At 43.0% G+C, this 25475-nt stretch overlaps 2 protein-coding genes across 3 annotated transcripts; one reads left to right on the top strand and one right to left on the bottom strand.

Moving 5' to 3' along the window:
- Positions 1-25475, bottom strand: LOC124634838 (cohesin subunit SA-1). 2 transcript variants are annotated; one of them, XM_047170488.1, is made up of 14 exons: positions 24728-25475; positions 21784-21954; positions 21251-21455; positions 20287-20512; positions 19760-19883; positions 19490-19668; positions 18863-19355; positions 18125-18661; positions 17657-17996; positions 7148-7278; positions 6730-6900; positions 5878-6037; positions 4477-5583; positions 1-612 (listed from the first exon to the last, which is right to left on the bottom strand). In XM_047170488.1, exons 1-14 carry the CDS (start codon positions 25211-25213, stop codon positions 548-550), a joined length of 4395 nt encoding a protein of 1464 aa, XP_047026444.1. In that variant the 5' UTR covers positions 25214-25475; the 3' UTR covers positions 1-547. The 2 variants fall into 2 exon arrangements, with proteins under 2 accessions (XP_047026444.1, XP_047026445.1); XM_047170489.1 differs by having other exon boundaries at positions 5395-5583; positions 24728-25473.
- On the top strand, positions 12102-15026 carry LOC124634839. Its single transcript, XM_047170490.1, has 4 exons — positions 12102-12971; positions 13086-13502; positions 13677-13805; positions 14065-15026. Exons 1-4 carry the CDS (start codon positions 12683-12685, stop codon positions 14712-14714), a joined length of 1485 nt encoding a protein of 494 aa, XP_047026446.1. The 5' UTR covers positions 12102-12682; the 3' UTR covers positions 14715-15026.

The following is a 25475-nucleotide window of genomic DNA, read 5'->3' as shown; positions in this document are numbered from 1 at the left end:
TGGACTTATGGCAGTTTGATATTTATCAACTCATATAGAAATAATATGCAATAAGTAGACATGTTTGTACATTTTTCTTTGAATTAGAACATGTCGTCAGATATCACATTACTCTCCCGATTATTGTTGAAGGTTAGTCGGTTATTGTGACGAATTTTATTAAAAATGCGTCACAATAAACGACATGTCACTGTAGGCGAAGTCATTATATCCGACTTTTTTAGAGAATTTTATGTGAAAACCAAACTTCAAGTGCAATTACGTTACAATAAGCGGTTGGTCAATATAAGCGAAGTCATAATAAACGGATTCTACTGTATGTTAAAATAAATATATAAATATTGATAGTTATAGTACGTCAGACGCAACTTGACAAGTCGAAAATAAAATGTTTGGTCGTGTCATAAAAAATAGAAACGAAAATGTTTATAGCGCGGTCTTTTGATTGATCTCAGACTTGTCAAGAAAAAAGTCGTGTAACTATATAGCCTGATAAACTCATTCGCGATAGTGTGGCGGTGCTGCTGAACAGATAGAGTAGTGCGGCTCACCCGGCCTGCTCGGCGTCAGACTCCGCGTTGTCGTCGCCGTCCTCCTCGTCGTTCTGACCGCCTGCAATCACAAAATCACTACATTATACTATGCGCCCATATATTGACAGCTACATTGTATGTTCATATGTGATGTCTTCCCAGCCGACTTCATCGGCTACGACGGCTGTTCTCATGTAAGGAGATTAGCCAACTGCGCAGGACATATTACAGTGCAAAAGCATTTGTCAAACAGTCTAACTTGACTCTTTAGACTGTATTTATTTATTATGTGTAAACGGTTTACAAACACACACATAACATAGAAATGGAAAAGAAATATTAAAAAAAAACATGAGTAATGCTCAATCCTTCTACGTGTGAGAGGAGGCTTGTGCCTAGCAGTGGGATGATAAAAAGGCTGTAACAGTAACAGATATAAAAGAAAACACGTAAAACTTAATAAAATATTAATAAACAAAACAAAAGGTAAATATACAATTTAAATTAGACGATACATATTAAAGTATTTGTTCGCTAGAGGCTGAAACATAAACACATTATTATTTTATACTCATCAGCAAATAAATGACAGTTCAGTTCAGCTCCCATGAGGTCGTTGAGCACAGCCAGAACACGGGGAATTGGTGCTGAGCCGCGGGCCACTGTGCGGCAAGTAGACGGTGTTTCCGACCTCGGAGGTACAGTCGGCAAAACGGATAGGTATGCAGGCCACACACACAAACATACAGTGTTATAGTGTGCGTAAAGCAAAACGTGTTTTACTTCGCCTATTCATAACATCAGTGCCGCTTCACAAACACATTCAACGGTCAACGACTGTGTGACCCTCCCCTTTCGCGAAGCTAGATGCGCTCTTTTTGTGTGGCCTGCATACCTATCCGTTTTGCCAACTGTCCTTATTAGGGACGTAAATGCAGATCAGGGGCATCTGTTATCCCTTTACATATTTTAAGCATGATCCTCAGGTCACAGGCTCTTCTAGTTTGCAACATATTAAATCCTAGATGTCCAACAAGAAATTTGATTGGATATAAATATGGCTAAAACCGAATAAAGGAACCGCAAAAATGCCTTTTGGACCTTCTCAAGTAAAACGAACGAGGAACTCTTCATGATGAACTCTTTCTTCCAGAAGCCGCCTCACAGGAAATGGACCTGGTTGAGTCCCGATGGTTTCACGAGAAACGAGATAGACTTCTTCATGACCGACAAGAGACGGATATTCAGTGATGTCTCTGTGATCAACAGGGTAAAAACCGGAAGCGATCACCGAATCGTAAGAGCCTCACTGAATATCAATGTTAAACTTGAAAGGTCCAGTCTGATGAAGTCTACGCTCCGACCTACTCGGTCCCATATTCAAAACCCGGAAAGCTTTCAACTCGAGCTCTCTAATCGCTTTGCTTGCCTTGAGAACTTAGTGTCAGTGGACGAGATCAACGACGGACTAGTGGAAACTGTCCGCACGGTAGGGTCTAAGTTTTTTAGACCCTGCCGTAAAAATAGGCCTCAAAAACTAACCGAGCAAACCTTAAACCTCATGGCTGAACGACGCTTGCTACAGTTGCAGTCTTCCCATGATGCGAAGTCATATAGGCAGCTCAATAGACGAATATCCAAATCCTTGCGACACGATCTGCGTCTCTTTAATACGAATCGTGTTAAAGAGACCATACAGCGAAACCAAGGCTCCAAAGTGTTCGCAAAGGACAAGTCTATTGGGCAAAGCCAGATGACTAAGCTGAAACGGGAGGATGGCAGCATAGCGTCGACCAAGGCAGAGGTTTTTAGGCGAGATCGAGAGGTTCTATGGACAGTTATACACTTCGGTCGCAAAGTCCGTTGACAGCTTGGCAGGAGATCCAAGAGCCAAGCTGTCCCGACATTATACCGAAGATATCCCGGACATCAGTCTGTACGAGATTAGGATGGCCCTGAAGCAGCTTAAGAACAACAAGGCGCCGGGTGAGGACGGAATCACTTCAGAGCTTCTGAGAGCGGGTGGAACACCGGCACTTAAAGTCCTCCAGAAGCTCTTTAACTGCGTCCTGTCCGAGGGCAAAACGCCTGAAGCATGGAGCAGGGGTGTGGTGGTGTTGTTCTTCAAAAAAGGTGACAACAGCCTATTGAAGAACTACAGACCCATCACACTTCTAAGCCATGTTTATAAGCTGTTTTCAAGGGTTATCACGAACCGTCTCGAGCACAGGCTTGATGACTTCCAGCCTCCCGAACAAGCCGGTTTCCGAAGAGGCTTTAGTACCATAGACCACATCCATACGCTGCGGCAAGTTATACAGAAGACCGAGGAGTATAACTTGCCATTATGCTTAGCGTTTGTGGACTATGAGAAAGCCTTTGATTCGGTGGAAACATGGGCGGTACTTGAGTCACTCCAACGATGCCATATTGACTATCGGTACATCGAGGTGTTGAAGTGTTTGTATAATAACGCCACCATGTCGGTCCGAGTACAGGAGCATAGCACGAAGCCGATTCCATTGAGAAGAGGCGTAAGACAGGGGGACGTAATCTCCCCGAAACTGTTTACTGCCGCAATGGAAGACGCCTTCAAGCTCCTGGAATGGCAAGGACTTGGCATCAACATCAACGGCGAATACATCACTCACCTTCGGTTTGCCGACGACATCGTAGTCATGGCAAAGTCGATGGAGGAACTCAGTATGATGCTCGAGGGCCTCGACCGAGTTTCACAACGGGTGGGCCTGAAAATGAACATGGACAAGACGAAAATTATGTCAAATGTCCATGTTCAGCCCACCCCAGTCTCTGTTGGAAGCTCGGTACTCGAAGTTGTTGACTCATATATCTACCTAGGACAAGTAGTCCAATTAGGTAGGTCCAACTTCGAGAAAGAGGTCAACCGCCGAATCCAACTCGGCTGGGCAGCGTTCGGGAAACTACGAAATGTCTTTTCGTCCGACATACCTCAGTGCCTCAAGACGAAAGTCTTCAACCAATGTGTGTTACCAGTGATGACTTACGGCACCGAAACGTGGTCTCTCACTATCGGCCTCATCTCAAAGCTCAAAGTCGCTCAACGAGCTATGGAGAGGGCTATGCTCGGTGTTTCTCTACGTGATCGAATCCGAAACGAGGAGATCCGTAGACGAACCAAAGTGACCGATATAGCCCACCGGATTAGCAAGTTGAAGTGGCAATGGGCAGGCCATATTGCTCGCAGAGCAGATGGCAGATGGGGCCGAAAAGTGCTGGAGTGGAGACCACGGACTAGCAAGCGCAGCGTAGGACGTCCACCAACGAGGTGGACAGACGACCTTATAAAGGTCGCCGGAAGACGCTGGATGCAGGTCGCTTCCAACAGGTATCTGTGGAGATCAAAGGGGGAGGCCTATGTTCAGCAGTGGACGTCCTATGGCTGAGATGATGATGAAAAGTGCATATTTGGCCTCATATGGGTTCCAAACACAAGAGCTCGCCTCTAATTTGCTTCTGACAAGCTATACGTGTATAAGAGCCGCACGACATGTGCGTTTTTTAAATCTCGTACGTTTCTTAGAACGAACTCCAGTCGCCTGAACGAGTCTTTAGCAACGGTAGAAATATGCTTATGGAATGTTAGCTTCCGATTAAATTCGACACCCAAGTTTCACGGTGGTCGATATTATTATAAGTGTCATTTATTTTATATTTGAAGTCTATCGGGTGCCGCATGTAACCGATATATAAAGCTCACACTAGCGTATAATTTGAGGTTATCTTCTTAGAGGGAACATTTAGCATGTTTGAGAACAGAAGGCAGATAATGCAGCCTGGGAAAAGATGGGCAGCGAAGTCTTATTACTAAAGTCCTGGTTTGCCTTTCGGTGTGGCTCGTGCCCCACGCGGCGCCGGGCGGCGCCGGGCGGCAGGCTCGCAGTAAGAGTGTTGCAGTACGTACGCGGTCTGCGCGCGTAGTGCTTGCGCGCGGGCGGCGGGCGGTCGTCGGGCGCGTCCGTCAGCAGAGAGCCGCGGTAGGCGAGCAGCGGCGCCCAGTCGTCGCCCCACGCGGCGCCGGGCGGCAGGCTCGCAGTAAGAGTGTTGCAGTACGTACGCGGTCTGCGCGCGTAGTGCTTGCGCGCGGGCGGCGGGCGGTCGTCGGGCGCGTCCGTCAGCAGAGAGCCGCGGTAGGCGAGCAGCGGCGCCCAGTCGTCGCCCCACGCGGCGCCGGGCGGCAGGCTCGCAGTAAGAGTGTTGCAGTACGTACGCGGTCTGCGCGCGTAGTGCTTGCGCGCGGGCGGCGGGCGGTCGTCGGGCGCGTCCGTCAGCAGAGAGCCGCGGTAGGCGAGCAGCGGCGCCCAGTCGTCGCCCCACGCGGCGCCGGGCGGCAGGCTCGCAGTAAGAGTGTTGCAGTACGTACGCGGTCTGCGCGCGTAGTGCTTGCGCGCGGGCGGCGGGCGGTCGTCGGGCGCGTCCGTCAGCAGAGAGCCGCGGTAGGCGAGCAGCGGCGCCCAGTCGTCGCCCCACGCGGCGCCGGGCGGCAGGCTCGCAGTAAGAGTGTTGCAGTACGTACGCGGTCTGCGCGCGTAGTGCTTGCGCGCGGGCGGCGGGCGGTCGTCGGGCGCGTCCGTCAGCAGAGAGCCGCGGTAGGCGAGCAGCGGCGCCCAGTCGTCGCCCCACGCGGCGCCGGGCGGCAGGCTCGCAGTAAGAGTGTTGCAGTACGTACGCGGTCTGCGCGCGTAGTGCTTGCGCGCGGGCGGCGGGCGGTCGTCGGGCGCGTCCGTCAGCAGAGAGCCGCGGTAGGCGAGCAGCGGCGCCCAGTCGTCGCCCCACGCGGCGCCGGGCGGCAGGCTCGCAGTAAGAGTGTTGCAGTACGTACGCGGTCTGCGCGCGTAGTGCTTGCGCGCGGGCGGCGGGCGGTCGTCGGGCGCGTCCGTCAGCAGAGAGCCGCGGTAGGCGAGCAGCGGCGCCCAGTCGTCGCCCCACGCGGCGCCGGGCGGCAGGCGGGAGTCGGCGAAGCGCAGCACGGCGCGCTTGTCCTGCCGCAGCAGCTTGTTGGAGAACTCGCCTGCGACACGCGTCTACGTCAGTATACTCTCCTCCAGCATATACACACGACAACATTTTATGTACTAACTTTTTTTCGTAATTCCATGCATATTGTATACTAGATAAATTGAGAATAGACTATAGAGTGATTTGATTAAAAATAGATCACAAAATACACTTTAAAACATTTCGAAATTGAAGCAACGTGAACAACGTCGATAAGTCTATAACGTATCTATTTTAGACTCGTGCCACATATTTTTATCTGTTATATAATAGATTGTAAATGTATAAATATATATCGTGAACTGACCGAGCGCCTCGAGGAACAGCAGGTTGGGCGGCGCGGGCCCGCCGGCGGGCGGCGCGTCGAGCGCGGCGAAGGCGATGCCGGCGCGGTGCAGCGCCGTCAGCGCCTCGCGGTTCTTCACGGCGTCCAGCCCGAACATCACGGAGAAGCGCTTCGCCAGCTCCTGCACACACACAGTCACTCGGCCTGCTGGCGGCGCTAGTGGCCGCCCGGCTCCGTTGACCGATCGGAAGCCGCCATTCAAAAGCAATGTCAAACATCGAGGAAAGCTATTACGAAAATCATGGAGGTATCGGTAACATGAAACTGTTTTCAAAATACTATATGTACATCATTTACAATTGCGAAAATTCGCTGTTTCAAAAGTGTGTTCTTTAAACTGTTTACGTATGTATAATTGTATACGTATATGCAAGTTCAAATGGGACCGAGTAATTCCTGAGACTAGCGCGTTAAGAAATCGAACAAACTCCGTTATTATATTTCTTAAACAGAACATTTTCCCACTATTGAATGAATGCATTTTGATTAGAAATTTATTTGTATTATCGAAAACGGCTCAACGACTCAACGCTCGGAATCCATTCTTTTTGACTGTAAACATTCGTCAAAACTGTAACTCAAAAACCTATCTATACTAATATTATAAAGCTGAAGAGTTTGTTTGTTTGTTTAAACGCGCTAATCTCAGGAACTACTGGTCCGATTTGAAAATTTCTTTCAGTGTTAGGTAGCCCATTTATCGAGGAAGGCTATAGCCTACTTTTTATACCGGAAGTAGTTCCCACGAGATGCGGGTGAAACCGCTGGCAGAAGCTAGTATAATATAAGAATAATGGAGTAGTAAGGCGGCACCTTGAGCTCGAGCATCTCGGGCAGCTGGCGGCTGGGCGCGGGGTGCTTGAGCAGCATGTCGTGGAACAGCGCCTGCATGGCCAGCTCCATGGTCAGCGCGCAGTTCAGCTTGTTGATCTCGCGCGCCTTGCTCAGCGTCGCCTTGATGATGTCGCCGTAGTCGTTGTAGCACTGCGCCCGACACCCCGTCACATCAGTACACACAACAATAATACTATGTACAGCATCCATTATAATAAGTGGTTGATCGTTAACATTATTCGGGAGAAGTTTAATAAAATGTGCCCCAGGGTACAGTATTAAGAACAAGTCCTGTCCGGGGTTTCAATCGATCTGTATGACACAGAATAACTATTTAATCACTTCAAATTGAAAGTAGCTTTGTAGCATTGGACGCCATGCAGCACATGACTGTTACCTTGATGTAATGTTTGAAGACGTCGGCGGCGCGGCGGATGGGCACGACGTTGTACACGATGAGCTTGCAGTAGGCGGCCAGGAAGTTGCGCCGCTTGTGCAGCTCCTCGATGCGTCTCTCGTCTTGTCCGTCTGCAACACCCGCTCTGTATCGCCTCTGCCTCACATCTACTCATGCTTCAGTGTCTACCTTACTCCTATTACGTATTGCATTGCACATTATTTGATAGTAGACACTAAAACATGATAGAACTAACCTCAAGTTGACACCAACAAATTATTTCAAGTTAAAGAACTTATAATGTGACAACATAACACAGCTCGAGATATCCGTGTTCACTATGAACCATGCAGGCACTACGCGCTACAAATTATAGGAAATTAAAAATAAGCTCCATGAAACGGTTCAGTTCTCTTCACAATTAGTTGCACAAGTCCCACAGTCCACTGTTTAGTACAAGCTCATCTTTTCTTGTTAATTCTTGGTACTTGTCATTAAGTTGTATTGCATCGCTATAAAATTAATAAATCATAAGGAATGCAAAATAATAGTACACCGCACGAAACATGCTCAAACCAGACTATACTCGTCAAGTGTGTTAATGTAGGTAGTTGTAACGCAGTTCGACACCGGCGGCGAGTGTGGCACCGCGGCGCCGCGCGGCTGCGCGGAGCGTCCGCGTGCTCGGCGCCGGTGCCGGACTGCGAGAAGGAAGCGGGCGCGACAATTTTCCCTTAGTAATGTTAAGTGATAGACACAGCGAGTGCAGGAAACGCATGCGACGTCCGCCCGTCGCGTCGAGACAAAAATATGCATTATTGTACCGCGCGGCGACTCCGGCCGACGGCCCGGCGCCGGCCGGCTCGCGCATTACTAAGGTAAAATCCGCCGGCGGTGTGTCAGCTAGTGCGAACGAGTGCGAGCAACTGGCTTACCGGCGTCGGACAGACGGACGGACGGGCCGGCGGACCGCGACACATGCAACACAATACACCACACCGTTATCGCATCGCCCTCCCGCCTCACCGTCGCTTCTCACTACCGACTCGTCGACGTTACGTTAATAATGCATATTTTTTCTCTCCATCCCGAACTGTACCGATGACGGCACGGTGCAACCGACTTTTACATATAATATGTGCCGCGGACCACGTGGTAATGAGCTTCGAATTGCTATAGCCACTCAATACAAATAGTGGCTTCATATATAAGGAATATTTAAATGATTTATTATTTAATGTTTGCAATAAATAGCATTTGTTCATTTACAACACTTTCGAAATGCACCACACCGCTACCGTACAAGTGAATTCATTCACAATCCCAACTGTGTGCCCCGAGCGACTAGCGCAGGCGACACCGGCGCCGTGCGGGTCGCTGTACCTACTCGCTGCCTACAAAGTTTTAACACAATATCTGCTATACATAGCATCCCATTAGAATAACATCTGCAACTGTGACCGCACAACGTTACCCGTAAATAATAGTCAGTTCCAACAGAATTTAATAAAAGAGAAGCAAGTCACTGAAGTCAACAATAATGTATTAATGTGGATTGTTTATGTACTATCATCATATTTAATTCTTGACCCACCATAGGCTTGTATCCCTGGCATTCAGATAAAATAACGAACTTCGGGGAAATGTAATCGCGTCTTTTTCAAAATGTGTAACTGAGTAAATACTCGCGGTAATTCACTTATAATCGTCAGGCTGAATGGCTCCATCATCGAGGGCGACTATGCTCATACTCACGTAGTTTTTAAAGCCTGGGGCCCGATTCTCCTAATTTTACTTAAGCAACATTCGATTGACGTTCGACTCGATTCGACTGAGATCCGATCCCGACTCGATTACGATTGAAGCGTATGTGGCATTCCGCTATTTTTTCTTTGAAATAAACGTTTTTATCCTTTTCTGTCATTCAATAATGAATAATTTTGTCTGCAAATGATTTACGATTGCAAAATGATTGTACAGCAAACTACCGTATAGATCAAAATTACCAAAATAGCAGACCAATCGCACACCAATCAAATGTCAATCGAATACGATTGGTCTTTTATTAGTAGCAGAATGCCCGATATGGTTAAAACTGCTATTGCGATCATATTGCGATTCGATTTCTATTCGATTTTGACATTATTAACTTAGGAGAATCGGGCCCCTGAAATTGAAATGACCTTTTCCAAAAATAACCCTAGTTAGAAATTGCACTTATACACACAAACATACTTTTACATTGTTTCGAATAAATAAGCCATTTGTTCTATAAACATTATTTAAAACTGCATTATGTCATACGAAGTTTGCTTAAAATTGTAAAGGTTAGCGCCGTAAAGGGAATATCTTTGTCGTTTAGACCTTTTCTAATGATTTATAGACAAAATGGGTCGTAGCTGATAGTACATTAACCAATTGTGTTTTTATTTAATTCTATTGGAAATTATAAAACAAAACGAGATGTGATGAACATGTGTTTTGTTAGTTGTCAATTTTGTTTTTAATTTAGTGAATGGCATTCACAAGATAATTGTAGGATGTACGTTACCAGAACTAAAATAATTATAATCGATGTGTTTGATTCAAAATGCGATCATTACACCATTTGTTTTACTTAAGCTTTGGTTTCCTAGGAAAGCGGTGCCGTCATATACCGACCGTAATACAGCGGTGAATGACGTCACCAGAACGTTGTCTATGTAAACAAAATGGGGCGGTTTCCTAGAGAGCGGTAACTGACGCCGTAACTTCAAAAAGCGGTGCCGCCATTTGCATGACGGCCGTCTTGACGGTGTCAGATAGTTTGGTGAACGCTTTATTGAAAGCGGTGAAGCTTTTTAATACGTATTTGTGTTTTTTTTTCGGAACAACGTCAAAAATTTGTTACAACTCTTGGAGCAGCGAGGACGACGAAATTTTAATAGATTTCGTTCGAAACCACGAAGGCAATATCTAACATAAAAAGTAAAGATTATAGAAAAGTCAACTAAAACAGAATAGGCATGATGACAGTAATCAAAAATCATTAAAATAATATATTTATTAAATTAAACTTGAAGCTTGGAATATAAAACGCGCATTGTTTTCTTTATTAATAATGTGATTAATATGTATTTTTATAAAATAAAATTACGAAATAAGGCAATCCGCCATGATATCTTGAACACCAATCAGAGCTCGTGACGTCATCTCTCAAAACAACTCGCGCGAAAGCGCGCGAACGTCACATTTCGTTATTGTGAACTTCCACTGCGATCTTTGTTTTTAATTAATTAATTGTTTATAACACGAGTTATGGAGCCCGGATTTATCAAGGCAAACAGCGCTAAGTTGCCTAGAATTGATATCATAATGCTGGGAAAGTTTTTGGCATCAAATAAAGATTTTTGTTCAGCTGAATTTAGAAATGTTAAAACTTCCATGTAAGTATACTAGTTTAATTAAAAAAGGCTAATGTTTAACTGATCACCAGATATAGTAACAAATAACAGACAAAAATAGTAAATGATCACCAAAATGAAACTCGCATTTTAATGTAAAACTATAACCAAAGTTTTAACACTTTGCTATCCTATTTAAGTGAAATTACTCCAAAATAAATCATGCGTAAGCCAAAAATAGTAAATGATCACCAATAGTAGGGGAGGCCTAGAAGGGATTTTGGGATTTACTCAAGCGCGGCAGATTAGTATATAGGGAGGTACCTATTACCCCATTTAACACCTCCACCAAGTATAAGCCCTGTATATGTAGCCGCGTGTCTAGAATAAAGGATCAGATTAGTAAAAAAAAATATATCATCTGACATTCTCCAGCGCGTCAGATTAAGATAGGGTAAGTTAGTTATATGCTAAAAAGTGTATATTCCACTAATCTGACAATTTGCGATTGACGATAAGAAGTAGGAAGGAAGCAAACTTGTAAAAAAAAACGTCATCTTGACTTTCTCGAGCGCGGCTAATTTTTTTTTTATTTTGAAGGGAATAATTCAACGTTCACGAAAAATATATAATCTGACGATTCCCGTAAGCCGAAGTAAGGAAAATTAATCGATAAAGTTTAAAGCGTGCAGCTACATGATGCCGATTCTCCTCTCAGGTTTCAATTCCTCTCTCTCTTTTTTCAATTCAATTCATTTGCAATAAGTGTTGGTACATTTTGGGTCTTAAATAATCTACACTAATATTATAAAGCTAAAGAGTTTTTTTGTTTGATCTCGCTAATCTCAGGAAGTCATCATACATAATATGCATATATACTGTTTTTAACGAAGACGATTCATTTTATTGGATACTTTCGTTAAATACGTGTGCCTTCCAGTTGCATTGTTTGTCTATCGTGATACCGAGAAATGCCATTTCGTATACTTCTTGTAATTTATGTCCTCTATAATTACTCTTTATAGTCTTCTTTTTATACAGTCGTGGTGGCCTAGTCATCCGGTTAGACTGGAAGCCGACCCCAACATAGTTGGGAAAAAGGCTAGGCAGATGATGATGAGCCGTATTTTTTTATCTATATGTATTAAATTGAATAAAATTAGTTTTTGTAAGATTTACGCGTAGATAATTCCGTCAAGTCATGTTATTATAGATTCAATTGTATTGTTTATGTCACATGTATATTTATCAATGTCATTATAATTCAATGTAATTATTATAGAAATGTATGTAATGTATGAGCAGATTGGTACACTCCGCCAATAGCAATTTCATACATATCATTGGATAGGCCTTTTTATCTAGAATAACCTTTATTATGACAGCTTTGTTGAAATGTTTGTCCGTTCTGGGATATAGATCAAAAAGTGTGTAAAAGTTAAAACTAAATAATCTATTGATATCTCAAGTTTTAAAGGAATACCAAAGTGCTACAACGTGTATGTCTTGTAAGTACTAAGTACTTGCTGTGCAGACATTGGTGTCCAAGATAAACTTGACAGTAGATACAAACTTATACTCCATTTACTATAGCATTAGACAGAAGTAAAAAAAGGCTCTTTTAGGAGTACAGTTTGCAATAAAAACACAATAAACACTATTACAGTCAAGATTGATGAGGAGTTAAATAAAACCATTTTAAATAACAGCTGTCACACTTAATTGTACTTATTTAAGCCATTTACGTTCTTAAATTACAAGTCCTTCATTTAATATTATTTATTTTTTAAATAAAATAATGTCGTGTCTATGTTTAAAATCTAAAAGAAGCAGGGGCAGATAGTGCTCGGAACGTTTTTTCATGTAACTATAACTCAACCAAATCTAAAATGTTACCTTGTCCCTTCCTAAATTGCGGCAGCACGTGTTTTTTAATTTTGTTGGTTTATAATGTCATCTATCTGCGACTGTCAATTTGACATATTGTTATTCACTTGTGGATACTTGTGAATGCTACGCCTTGTTTCGTTGTTATTGTTGAGTTTTCGTGGTTTAGTTGTTATTTGTTACTGTTTTTCTGTTTGTTATTGTTACTATATTAGTGTTACGTAATTTTGTGTTGTTCATACAAAGCAGTACATTTTGTTGAACTATGAACACGGACGATCTCGGTGCAGGCCCGAGTGGCTTGCAAGCGCAACATGTACGTACTGAAACTGCTAGTGACGCTGAGCAACGTCAACAGCCAAAACGACGTGGCCCCAAAATTGAACACGACGTTAAAATATTGTCTCCCAAGAAAAAGCGATCAAAGCAAACACCTCTTCATTCTGCAGAAAAAACAACAGTTTTAAATATTTATAAAGACATCAAGGGGTCCCAGTCAGAAAGTACTCCTGCTTATATGACGCAGTTAGTTAATAAAACTGCAGAAATTGCAGGTAAAGATCATACCCAATGCAGAAATTGCAGGGATTTTATTATAATAAATAAATGTATTTGAAAATAGCATGCTTTGTGAGGATGAATAACATACACTATTAATCGTTTTACAGGCATATCTCGTGCAACAGTGTATAATATCCTCAAAGAGTACAATACAGAAGGTCGCCTGCAATCACCTCCTCCTCGCCAACGGAAATATTCAAAATCGGATGAATATGATGATATAATATTAAGTGGAATACGAAGGAAAATTCATTCTTTTTTCTTTGATAATGAATTACCAACATTGGATAAGATTCTGGAAGCCGTGAATAGTGATGAGTCTCTACCCGATTTTAAAAGAAGCACTTTATATAATTTAATTAAAAACAAATTAAAATTTACATATATTAAAAGAAGTAGAAGAAGTGCCCTAATCGACAGACAGGAGATTGTATTATGGAGGGTGAAATATCTCCATGAAATTAAGAGACTAAGGAATGAAGGAAAAAAAATATATTATTTAGATGAGACTTGGCTAAATGAAGGTATAGTGCTGCTAATATTTGTGAAGTCTGGAAGAAGGGGGTTTTACATAACTCGGTAAATAGCTAATCAAGTTATATAAAACCTCCTTTATGCTAAACAATATAGTGAAATATTATTAGTTCAACATACGTTGAATTAATATTATGTTTACATCTACAATTTTAAACCTCCAGGACACACAAAAAGCAAAGTATGGCAAGACAGTACTGTTAAGTCTTCAAAGGAAGCACACCGAGCAGGCTTATCAACTGGTTTAAAGAACCCAACTGGAAAAGGAAAACGGCTTATCATTGGCCATATTGGTAAAACTTTTTTTATTATTAATTTATTAACAAAGCATTTTAATAAAATGAGCACTCCATTTTCGGTCACTAAAAACTGGTTAAGTCTTAATACTTTCCCTAGGAGTAAGATCTTTATGCTTTTAGAATCATCTGTTCAAGTACATTAATGCTGCAATTAATTTCGGTGGCTATATAAAGGTTAAAATCTATTTCCAGCGATCAAGTATTCTATGCCACCAGTACTTAATTATTGATTTGTTTTTATTTCATTTCACAGGATCAACAGATGGGTTTTTAATGAATGGTGAATTAATATTTGAAGCCAAAAAGGGAGATGGAGACTACCATTCTGAAATGGATGCACACAATTTTGAAAAGTGGTTCAGTTTAATATTATCCAAAATCGAGAGTGGTTCAGTTATTGTTATGGATAATGCGCCTTATCATTCAAGAAAAGTGGAGAAGCTGCCAACTACAGCCACACGAAAGGCAGATATTCAGGAATGGCTTAAAAACAAAAATATTCCTTTTGAGGAAAAAGACCTTAGGGCCACTTTATTAGAGAAAGTGAAACATGTAAAACATTTGTACCAAAAGTTTGTTGTAGATGACATGGCTAAAGAAAAGAACGTATTAGTGTTGCGCCTTCCACCTTACCACTGCGAGCTCAACCCAATCGAACTAATATGGGCTCAAATGAAGGGATATGTAGCACAAAACAATAAAAGTTTTAAATTAAAGGAAGTGCAGCAGTTGCTCCCTCAAGCACTCGCAAATATAACTGCAGAAAAATGGCAATCTTGCATTGCCCATACAATTAAAGAAGAGGAAAGATTTTGCCAACTTGATGGTATAATGGATGAAGTTGTAGAAAGGTTTATTATTAACGTTGGTGAATCTTCATCATCATCAGAGGATGATGAATAAAGAGTTCATATTTATATCTATCACATCGATTATATCATTAGGGTGGCAAAACCTTTTCTCTTATTTAATACCTTGCAATAAATCTCACACTTTTGTCTTTGGAAAATGTTATAATAGTTGGTATTTAACTTGCTAAACGATTATAGATAAAATTATTACTTTTGTTACCGCCTATGTCAGCATACATAAATTAACTGATGGTAGCAGTGACTAAATTGTTAAGTATGTTTTGTGTCTTATTTACTTGGTTTGTTTTAATCATAATAGGTATGGATTATGATGAAGTTGTTTTTAATAAACTGATTGCAACTATTTTTTTTTATTTCATGTGTCTATCCAAGCATCGTAACGAGTAGATAGATAGATAGAATGCACTTTGCCGTACATAGAAGTCATACACTGGCACTAAAATCACACACATTATCTGTTAAAATTGTTCGAACTTGACGTCAAAATAAAAGGTTTCGTACTCCTGCTTCTGCGAGCCTCTTTTTTCTAATGTTATAATAAATGGACTATAGACAAGTTGCATTGGTACTTGCCTGACCTGGAATCGAATCCACATACTTGAGAGGTTGGTTCTTTACCCACTAGGCCACCACGACTTAGATAATGATTATAACAAAATTAAAAAACAACGACATTGGTGTTAATTTTTCAAAGAAAATTAGGTTACAGTATTGATTATTATTAGTTTTAAAAACTTTCCATTGTCAGATTAAGCGAGTCTCTCCAGATAATCGTCAGATTATAAGATGATTACGTTAAGGGTACATAAATGAACCATATATATCTTAATCTGACGCGCTCGAGTATTTCAAAATGGCGATTTTTTTTTGCAATTTCAAATAATGGCCACGAGTTTAGGTCACGTCTAAATCGTCAGATTATTGCATAAGAGACTTCGTTTTGGTTCACTTAACACCCCTTTTGAAAATCTGCGCTCGATAAAATTATTTTTTTTCCCATTTTTAACTCTTACCTACGACCACCCCCACCATGGAAACAGTCAGATTAATATACGTATGTTTTCAAAATGACGTACGACGTGCATGCTATTAATATCTGACGCGCTCGAGTATGTCCACGCAACTGTTTTTTTTTACATTTTTGAAAGTTTATAGCCGCTCCACCCACCGATGAAAGTGTGTGTATGTCAGGACATTTTTTTCTTCTTATCATCTAAGCTTCGCAATCTAATAGGTCTCATTGACGCTCGAGTCACTCCCGGTTTAGCACTCTTGCCTCCCCTACTACAAAATTAAACCACCATTTTAAAGTAAGATTATAACCAAAGTTTTTAAATTCTGCTATCCTATTTAAGCAAAATGAGTCCAAATAAATCATTGTTATCCCAAAAGTAGTAAATGATCACCAAAAGTAGTAAATGATCATCAAAATTATATCAGCGTTTTAATATAAAATGATATCAAAGTTTTTACATCTTGCTATCCTGTTTAAGTAAACTGACTCCAAAAAAATAAGTTCGGCCTGATACAATAAATGTAATAACATTATGGGGACCCTTTTCCTGCACTAGGGTGGACAATTGTCTATTGCATGCCTCTAAACAGTGCGATAAGAGTGTGTTTTCGAGGGAGTGTATTGAGAAACACATTCTTCTTCTTCTTTCTCCTGCCCTGTTCCCAATTTTACTTGGGGTCGGCGCAATATGTCATTTTCTTCCATTTTCCCCTGTCACTCGTCATACTGACACTCACGCATGCATTGCAAGCCGGACACATAACTTAATATGGCATCATAATACTTTATTTGGTAATAAGCCTACATTTTATGGCAATCACAGTGACTTATTTAGGCAAAAATAATACATTAATTTGGTCGTCAAGAGTTGGTGATCATTTACTAAATTTGGTGGTCGAATACAATTTAAAGTGAAGTCGTGACTAAAATAGCTGGTACTATTACATTTTTAGACTTTATTTTTCTGGTGTTCAGTAGATATTTCTGGTTACAAAACTAAGGGTATCAAAGCATTTTATGGTGGTCATTATATTTGTTCCCATTAAAAAACAATGAGAGATGAAACCTAACCTCGAAATAGTTATTTACATTATAAACTATGCTAGAATCTAGAGAACTATGTAATAACTTACATCAAAGTGATCTTCACAAAAATAAAGTTGTACCCTGGGCAATATTGCTTTTGAATCTCGCTTTGCAAGTTTAAGCCACTTGTTTCGTATTTTTTTATTGTGCTGAACGTACACAAATAACTTATCAGGAGTTGTTTTGGATGTGTTCTTACACTGGGGGACCCCACAACACCTATGCCCTTTCGAATTCATATTTAATAACACAAAAAACTTAATTATTGCACGAGCGTTGTTTACTTGCGTATTGTAATTTCAGTCGTGACGTCACAAGTGACGACATGACACTGACAAGCGTTTTCGCGCCGGATTCAAAGTGGACAGAGAAAAATGCAATTATTTGATAAAAAAACTTCGCATTTTCTTAAAATTAATAATTTTTCATATAAAATAGACGTATACCTACATCATACGAAGGAATTTATAAATTTGTCATCATGCCTATTGGTGTTGTGAAATTTGAGAAATATTAAATAAAACAGGTTAGTAAGTATGATACAACTAACAAAAAGTTCATGACGGTGTGTTAAAACGGCCGTGGAACTTTCCACATGTAATCACCGTAAAGACGATCGTCTATTTGCGTCCGTAATAAGACGGCCGCTATATGACGGCACCGCTTTCCTAGGAAACCCAAGCTTTAGTAAATGGAGTGGATTCCATAGTAAATGGTACAGCTGTCATCAAATAGTTGAAGTCAGCCGTCGGCTGTAACACCCATGTGCATATTTTGTTGGTATAGTTCGGTCGTCGTGTCGTCACTAGTGGTAAGTGGTGGTGGTGATAATGCGACATGAGCCACGACGAGTACAGGAAGTGCGGACTGACCGTAGTTGTGGTGCACGAAGACGAACTCCTGTATGAAGGCGTTGAGCATGTCGAGCAGGTCGGGGTCGGGCTGCAGCACGAGCTGGCGCATGTCGGGGTCGGCGGGGTGGTGCAGCGCCAGCTGGTCGGCGAACAGGATGAGCAGGTCGCACAGCGAGGTGTAGGCCTCCTCCTGCAGCGCGGGCGTGGCGCCGCGCCGCACGATGTGCTGGCAGTGCGCCACGTAGGCGCGCAGGCGGCCGCGCAGCTCGGCGGCCGCGCCCGCGCCCGCGCGGCTCTCCACGCCGTGCAGCCCCCACACCACGGCGTAGAAGCACGCGCGCACCACGTACACCAGCGCCTGCACCACGCCCGCGGTCATTCGATATTACAACGATGCGATATTGTGGGCTACAGATTACAACATTGAAATCTAACATTTCCGTTGGCATATCTACGGCGGTCCCATATAATAGAATGAGTAGTTACCTGCGGAGGCATCTGCGACTCGTTCTCCTTGACGCACTTGGGCAGGTCCTCGAAGAGCGAGTCCCAGATGTTGGTGTCGTTGAGGTTGTGGCACATGTACATGATGGACACCTTGCGCAGCGAGTTGATGACGTTGAAGAGCTCGTCGGCGTCGGGCGTCTCGCCGCCCTCGAGCAGGCTGCGGTAGTCGTCGATGGCCTCCTTGTAGCGGTTGACGCACATGTCGGTGATGGTGGCGCGGGCCACGTTGCAGCGCGTGTACACGCCGCACTGCTCGCTGCACAGCAGCTCCAGCGTGCGGCCGCACGTCTCCAGCACCTCGCTCTCCGTCTGCACCGACACGATGTCGCGCAGCTTGTTGAGCAGCAGCGTGAGGTTGCCCTCCTGCCGCTGCGTCGTGTACAGCTCCAGGTCGAAGTACTGCGGGATGGACACCAGGTTGGTCAGCTTCTCGGGGTCGGCGCCGAACTTGTCCAGCAGCGCCGGCAGCGTCACGATGAAGTGCGCCGTCATCTTGCTGCGGTCGTCGCTCACCACCTGCGCCCAGTGTCACTCTTATTTTACCTTATTTACTGTATCACTTACGGTTTTATTCTAACATCAGTGTGATTATTGCATTTAAAATTTGATGTTGATTTGAAAAATGTATGTAAGAATTGAAATGTACAATATTACAGAATTAGGTAGATTCAGTGAGATGTGTGCACAGAGCTGACGCTACGCTAGCCTGGGCGGTACCTTGGCCTGTTCCTTGGAGAGCATGTGGTGGTGCTTGCGCGAGGCGCCGCGGCCGACGGGCGGCTCGCCGGTGCTGGCCTGGCGGACGCAGCACACCATGAGCTCGATGAGCGAGGACTCCTGGCGGTTGTCCAGCGCCTCCTCGCCCGGGCCCGCCTCCTCCAGCAGCAGGTCCGTCATGCACTCCCAGTCCTTCATCATGGGGTTGGACTCGATGAGCGAGTCCACCAAGTAGGCGCCGTGCTCGTGCAGCTCGGACTCGATGAAGAACTGCACGAGGTCGCGGATGAGCGGCGTGTTGGGCAGGCGCTGCTTGCCGCGGCGCGAGCGGGCGGGCGGCGGCGGCACAGCGCCCGGCGGCTCGTCGTTGCGGAACAGCCGCACGTTGAGGAACTCGCCGGCCGCGGCCGCCACGGCGCGGCACGACGAGTACACCAGCTCGTACACGTTCTCGCAGTCCTTGTCCGTCAGCACGTCGGGGTGCATGCGGCATCTGACCGACACGACTACGTTTATTCTCCGGTTTCGATATCATTAGATTAGAACGCGAATATTAGACCATTAAGATTAACATACCAAATAAAATAGTACGATAATAACGAGATAAATGCAAGCGGCAGCACTCACTTCAGGATGGCGATGACGAGTTTGACGGCATGCACGGCGACCTCGGTCTCCTTGTCGAGCGTCATGGACACGATGCGGTCCTTGAACTTGGAGGTGAAGAGCTCCAGCTTGCCCTTGAGCTCCTCGCACTCGTACAGCGGCTGCAGCGCCTGCAGGCAGCGCAGCCGCACCTCGCCCACCTGACACACGTCACCCGATGCATCACATCATAGATAGTGTTTACATCAAGCGATTTAATCATGTCTACTTCAAATGCTTTCTGATACATACCTTGTCATGCAGTGTCCAGCCAATATATTTGAGATACAAGTCGTCCAGGAAGTGCGCCGGGAACTTCTCCATCCATATGCCTATCTCTGCCATTGTGATAGCTCTAATGTCAGGCAGTGTATCCCTGCAAATGAAAATATGTAAATTATGTGTTGGGAACAAGTAACCGAGAAATGTAATTATGACAAAGCTTTCTATATAATATTTTTTACCCCAAAACAGGTTTCAAATTAAACCTACCTCAGGTGGTCCCTATATAAGATTAAGAATATAACTTTCTAGCTTGATTATGTATTAGTCTTATAAGATTAAGTTAATCTTAAGATGGTTTAATATTAAGCCCTTTTTAATATTAGTAACTGAGCCATTTGTTCCTATTAATTGTGATCATGTTGTTAAATAATTTTTTATTTATTTATGATTTAATATTTATATCTTAAAGGTTTAAGTCCAATAAAAAGTTATAGTTATCGGCACGAACTATAGAATGCATATGGAGGCAGCAAGAGTATGTGGGGTGGGCGGACCTGTATCGGTGCACGAAGACGGACTTGAACATGTAGGAGAGCATGTTCTTGATCTCCTCCATGTTCTCCTCGAGCTCCTGGCGCTTGGCGACGAGCACCTCGAGGCGCTCGTTGGCTCGCTTGTCGCGCGCCTTCAGCCGCTCCGCCTCGTACTGGCGCAGGCAGTTGTCGCAGTTCACGCTCGTCAGCAGCGCCACGTCCACCAGCGCCGTCATCAGCTTCATCACTGCCGACACACGTGCTGCTTCACTCTACTTGTTTATACAGCTTTCCATCTATGCTAGACATCTATTTTATTCACATTACAAAAGTGAGCAGTGGCTTTACATGCTTGCCTGTTCTTCAATCACAATTTAAAGATGGAACAAATAATAGAACTTGGCAGTAATTTAGCTTTTACATCAGAATAACATCTGGGTTACTTTTTAGGGTTCCGTACCCAAAGGGTAAAACGGGACCCTATTGTTTTCGCCCCTCTGTCCGTCCGTCTGTCACCAGGCTGAATCTCATGAACCGTTATAGTTAAGAGAGTTTAAATTTTCACAGATGATGTATTTCTGTTGCGACTGTTACAACAAATACTGAAAACTAGAACAAAATAAATATTTTGGGGGGCTCCCATATAACAAACGCGATTTTTTTTGCTCATTTTTGCTCTGGTACGGAACCCTTCGTGTGCGAGTCCGACTTGAACTTGGCCGGTTTTTATTATCCATGGGGGCACAAAGTAGTTCCATTTCAATCAAGGAAAGCATAAATTTTACTATAAAACATATACAGTCTTATGCATGCTTGGTTAATCCTTTTGAAACTAGAACATTTTGAGTCCTTAAAACCAATAGGATGGCAGTAACAAAATGATGTACTCCTTTTGACCTGGCATACCACTGTAAGTCATGCTGTATAAAGTTGTCAATATTAATATGTATTGGATAAATTGTTAAAAAGGATATGATATATTTACCAGCCAGAGTGGCAGTGTGCCTGAAGGCTCTGACTTGTGAGTCGGAGAGGCCGGTGAGCAGGGAGATGATGTTGTCCATGAGGTACTGGTCGTAGATGATGGAGTATTGGCACATCTTCACCAGGGTCTGAATGAACTCACAGAAGTTGGAGCGGAACTTCTTCCAAGTCTGCCCAGTCATTATGAGAGGATATTCTCCACTTTCCTGTTCAAGCAATTTAAGTTGAGTTGATATAAATAAATAAATAATAATGTCAGGACCTCAGGTTCGGCAGTCCGGCATGGTGACCATTGCGCCATCGAGGTCGTCAATATGTTATTAAAAATTTCATGCTGAAAGCAAATTTGTACAGGGCTACATTTTATTTCTAAATGTACTTCATAAGGCACATGTTATCAAAGATATAAACATAAAACTTTGCCTTTAAATAATATATTTTTTAAATACATAGATAGTTAGGTAGACCTATTGAAAATGTTGATTTTTAGTAAAGTACCAAACCAAATGAGGGATAGATACACTAGTATATTACCTCATCAAATTCCTGAGTCATTTTCTTGATGATAAGTGTGTGGTCCATCTGAGCCATGTCAGGCGTGACCTTCCCCCGGCAGCCTGAGGCATTGATGAAGAACTGCATTAGTTGCACCAGAGCCGCCTCTCTATTGGTCTTGTACTCTTCTATCCACATGTCTACCACTTGCTGCAGGTCATTACGAATGCATATAAAATACTTTAAACAATAATATAATGGTGTCCAATCAGTGGCGGATTAAGAGTATCCGAGGCCCTAAGCACAGAGTCTGTGTAGACCCTCTATTGCTTAAATGGAAATGGAAGGAATGGAATGGAAGGTTGAAGAAATTGACCGAGCGAAGCGAGCGTGATGCCTCTGTAGTTACAAATGCGCGAGCGAAGCGAACGCGAAATTTTTTTCTTACTCGTACGGAGGTAAAATGTATCCCAAACGTACTTAATTTTTTGTTTGTTGACAAATGCAAAAACGAAGGTACATAGTTTCTGAATACGCGAGCGAAGCGAGCGCGAAATTTTAATTATTTTTAAGACTCAGAACCAAAATTACGTTCAATGTAGGCCAAACGTAGGTACTTAACTTTTTATTTGTTGGCAAATGTAAAAACGAGGACATACAGTTTCTGAATACGCGAGCGAAGCGAGCGAGAAATCTTGATTATATTTTAAGACTCAGAACCAAAATTACGTAAAAGGGCTACATTTCAAACCTTCATTTCTTTCTACAAGTTTCGTTGGACAAGTAAGATGGATATATACGTAAGATCGATAACAACGTCAACGCGACGTTGGTCCGCAGACCACTTGGAAGGCCTCCAGGGACCACCAGTCGTCCGCGGACCACCGGTTAAGAACCACTGATCTAAAGCTTCCAAAATTTTCGGATATGTGCACTCGTAGTTACAGCGTGAGCTTCCCAACGAGTGTTCGATAGCGACTTCAAAACGCTATCGTTGCCTATTAATTCTTTTAAAACTGCCCAACGATGAGAAGCCGAAAAAAAATTGTAGGTATAACAAGTGGGGCCCGATTCTCCTAAGTTAATATTGTCAAAATCGAATAGAAATTGAATCGCAATATGATCGGAATAGCAGTTTTAACTTATCGGGCATTCTGCTACTAATATAAGACCAATCGTATTCCAATGACATTCGATTGGTTTGCGATTGGTCTGCTATTTTGGTGATTTTGGTCTATACGATAGTTTGCTGTACAATCATTTTGCAATCGTAAATCATTTGCAGACAAAATAATTCATTATTGAATGACAGAAAAGGATAAAAACGTTTATTTCAAAGAAAAAATAGCGGAATGCCATATACGCTTAAATCGTAATCGCGTCAGGATTGGATCTCTGTCGAACCGAGTCGAACGTGAATCGTAGGTATGTCGCTTAAGTAAAATTAGGAGAATCGGGCCCCTGCACAATTGAAAAAAAATCTCTGCAATCGTACAACAATCAACAGCACTGTGATTTCAGACATATAGTGGATGAATCTCGATAAAATGTAGGTATAAAATGAAACGCCAGCAGAGGATGGAGGCCCCTGGAGAACAGGAGCCCCAAGCACGTGCTTGTAGTGCTTATACGTTAATCCGCCACTGTGTCCAATAAAAATGACAAATTTCCTGAATCTTTAACTTCTGAGTTCTTAAGACAGTTCAATTCTGTTGTTTTTGTTTCTGTATAAATCAGTGGTTCTTAACCAGTGGAGGCATTGCAAGAAGTCCGCGAAGCTTTGCTTCGCGACGTTGCTATCCATCTTAAGTGTATATCCATCATACTTGTCCAATAGAAAAAAATGTATGTATGGGCTACATTTTACGTAATTTTGGTTCTGAGTTTTAAAAAATAATTAAAATTTCCCGCTCGCTTCGCTCGCGTACTCAGAAACTATATGCCCTTGTATTGCATTTGTCAACTAACAAAAAGTTAAGTATGTTTGGGCTACATTTTACGTCCGTACGAGTCTGAAAAAAATTTCACGCTAGCTTTTTGTAAACGCTAAACATTGCATTTGTAAGTGAAAGATTTAGTCAGAGCTAAAACTATGTTTTTTTACCTAGTGGTCCCCCCCCCTTGTTAAAGCTATAAATACATCCGTAGGTTTTCAACGCTTCTGATTGTTAAAAACAAGCATAGAAATCTGTTGAATGCCACTGCCGACATGCATTTAGTTTTGAAGAGTACTGAACCAAGAATCTTAAATTAGAAGAATTAAAATGTAGCTTTTCGTTTTTTCATCATCCTCCGAGCCTTTTCCCAGCTATGTTGGGGTCGGCTTCCAGTTTATGTAGCTTTTAGTTTTTTGCTATATAATAAAGAAATGAGTTCTAATTATAGTGTGCTTGTATTCTTTATCAAATAACCCTCAATTTAGGAAAACCAATGGGGTGGTCCACGGCAAGACAAACTCATGTAAAATGGTCCCTCATGACTAAAAGGTTAAGAACCACTGGTATAAATCAACAATTGGAAAAGAACTTGTTCAACCAGATATAGTCCTAGAGGCAGTGGTGCGTATGCTGTAGTGTGCTCTCCTTATGTACTACCTCAGTTACAGCTACAGCTTTTTTTATCGTCTTATTGCTGGGCACAGGCCTCCCTCTCACACACAGAAGGATTGAGCGTTAATCACAACGCTTGCTCAATGCGATTTCAGATTTTGTTATCCAGGTTTACTTGAGATGTTTTCCTTCAACTAACTCAATGTACTCCCTTATATACTTCCTTATTGAATACCTCATATACTACTACTATATGTATACTCCCTTATGTGCTTCCTTATTAACTAATCTATGTACTCTCCTATATACTGCTGTGGGTTTTTTTTATCAGAATCAATTTTCACAAATATCAATGGCTTGTGTCACAATCAATGGGGGTATCCCCCAAGGCTTAACTTACACTGATCCATTCTTAAACATTTAACTGAACTTACATTGATAGCAGTTTTGTTGAATCTTAGTATGTTGTAAAGGCTGTTCTCATCATCACCAGGAAGCAATACTGGTGGGGGTGAGTACGCGGGCGGTGGCGCGGTGCCGCGGCCCCGGCCCCGACCGCGCCCGCCGCGGCCGCGGCGGCGCCGCGGCGGCGGAGGTGGAGACTCGGCCAGACGCCCCACGAACCCTCCGTCTCCTCTCCGGCCGCGACTGCGTGTCACCCGCTTAGTGGGCGTGGGCGACGGAGATCTGGTCTCCTCTTCTTCATGATGGGATTCTTCAGCCTCTTCCCGAGGTGCTTCAGCTGCTGTGGAATTAGCTACTGCGCCAACATTGAAACCTGAATAGTTTACATTGGGAGTCTCAGGTTCGTGCACAGACTGACCACCGTAATCAGTCATGGGAGTCGCTGGAGTCATGGGATTCACGTACTCCGGAGGAGGGTCGTCCATCCGGATACGTTTCCCGCCACGACGATGCATTATTGTTGATAAATATCGAGGTTTATCACAAAATTCTCACAGTTACATTAGGTTACATCTTTGGATTGTATATAAAAACTATAAAGACGGCCAATATTGATTTTCCAGTAACTTCAAGTCCACAAATCCTGATAAAAATGTGTATTGATTGAATGAAAGCAAAGCAAACGCAACGAGAACCGAAAAACTGCGAAGTGCGAACAAGAGACAGAAACAGCCAGCCAGCGAGCGACGGTCAGCGACGCACAGACTACTCAGAGAT

This window comes from Helicoverpa zea, chromosome 12 (genome assembly GCF_022581195.2).
Source record: "Helicoverpa zea isolate HzStark_Cry1AcR chromosome 12, ilHelZeax1.1, whole genome shotgun sequence".
Taxonomy (NCBI): domain Eukaryota; kingdom Metazoa; phylum Arthropoda; class Insecta; order Lepidoptera; family Noctuidae; genus Helicoverpa; species Helicoverpa zea.
This window is presented reverse-complemented; position numbering and strand designations above follow the sequence as displayed.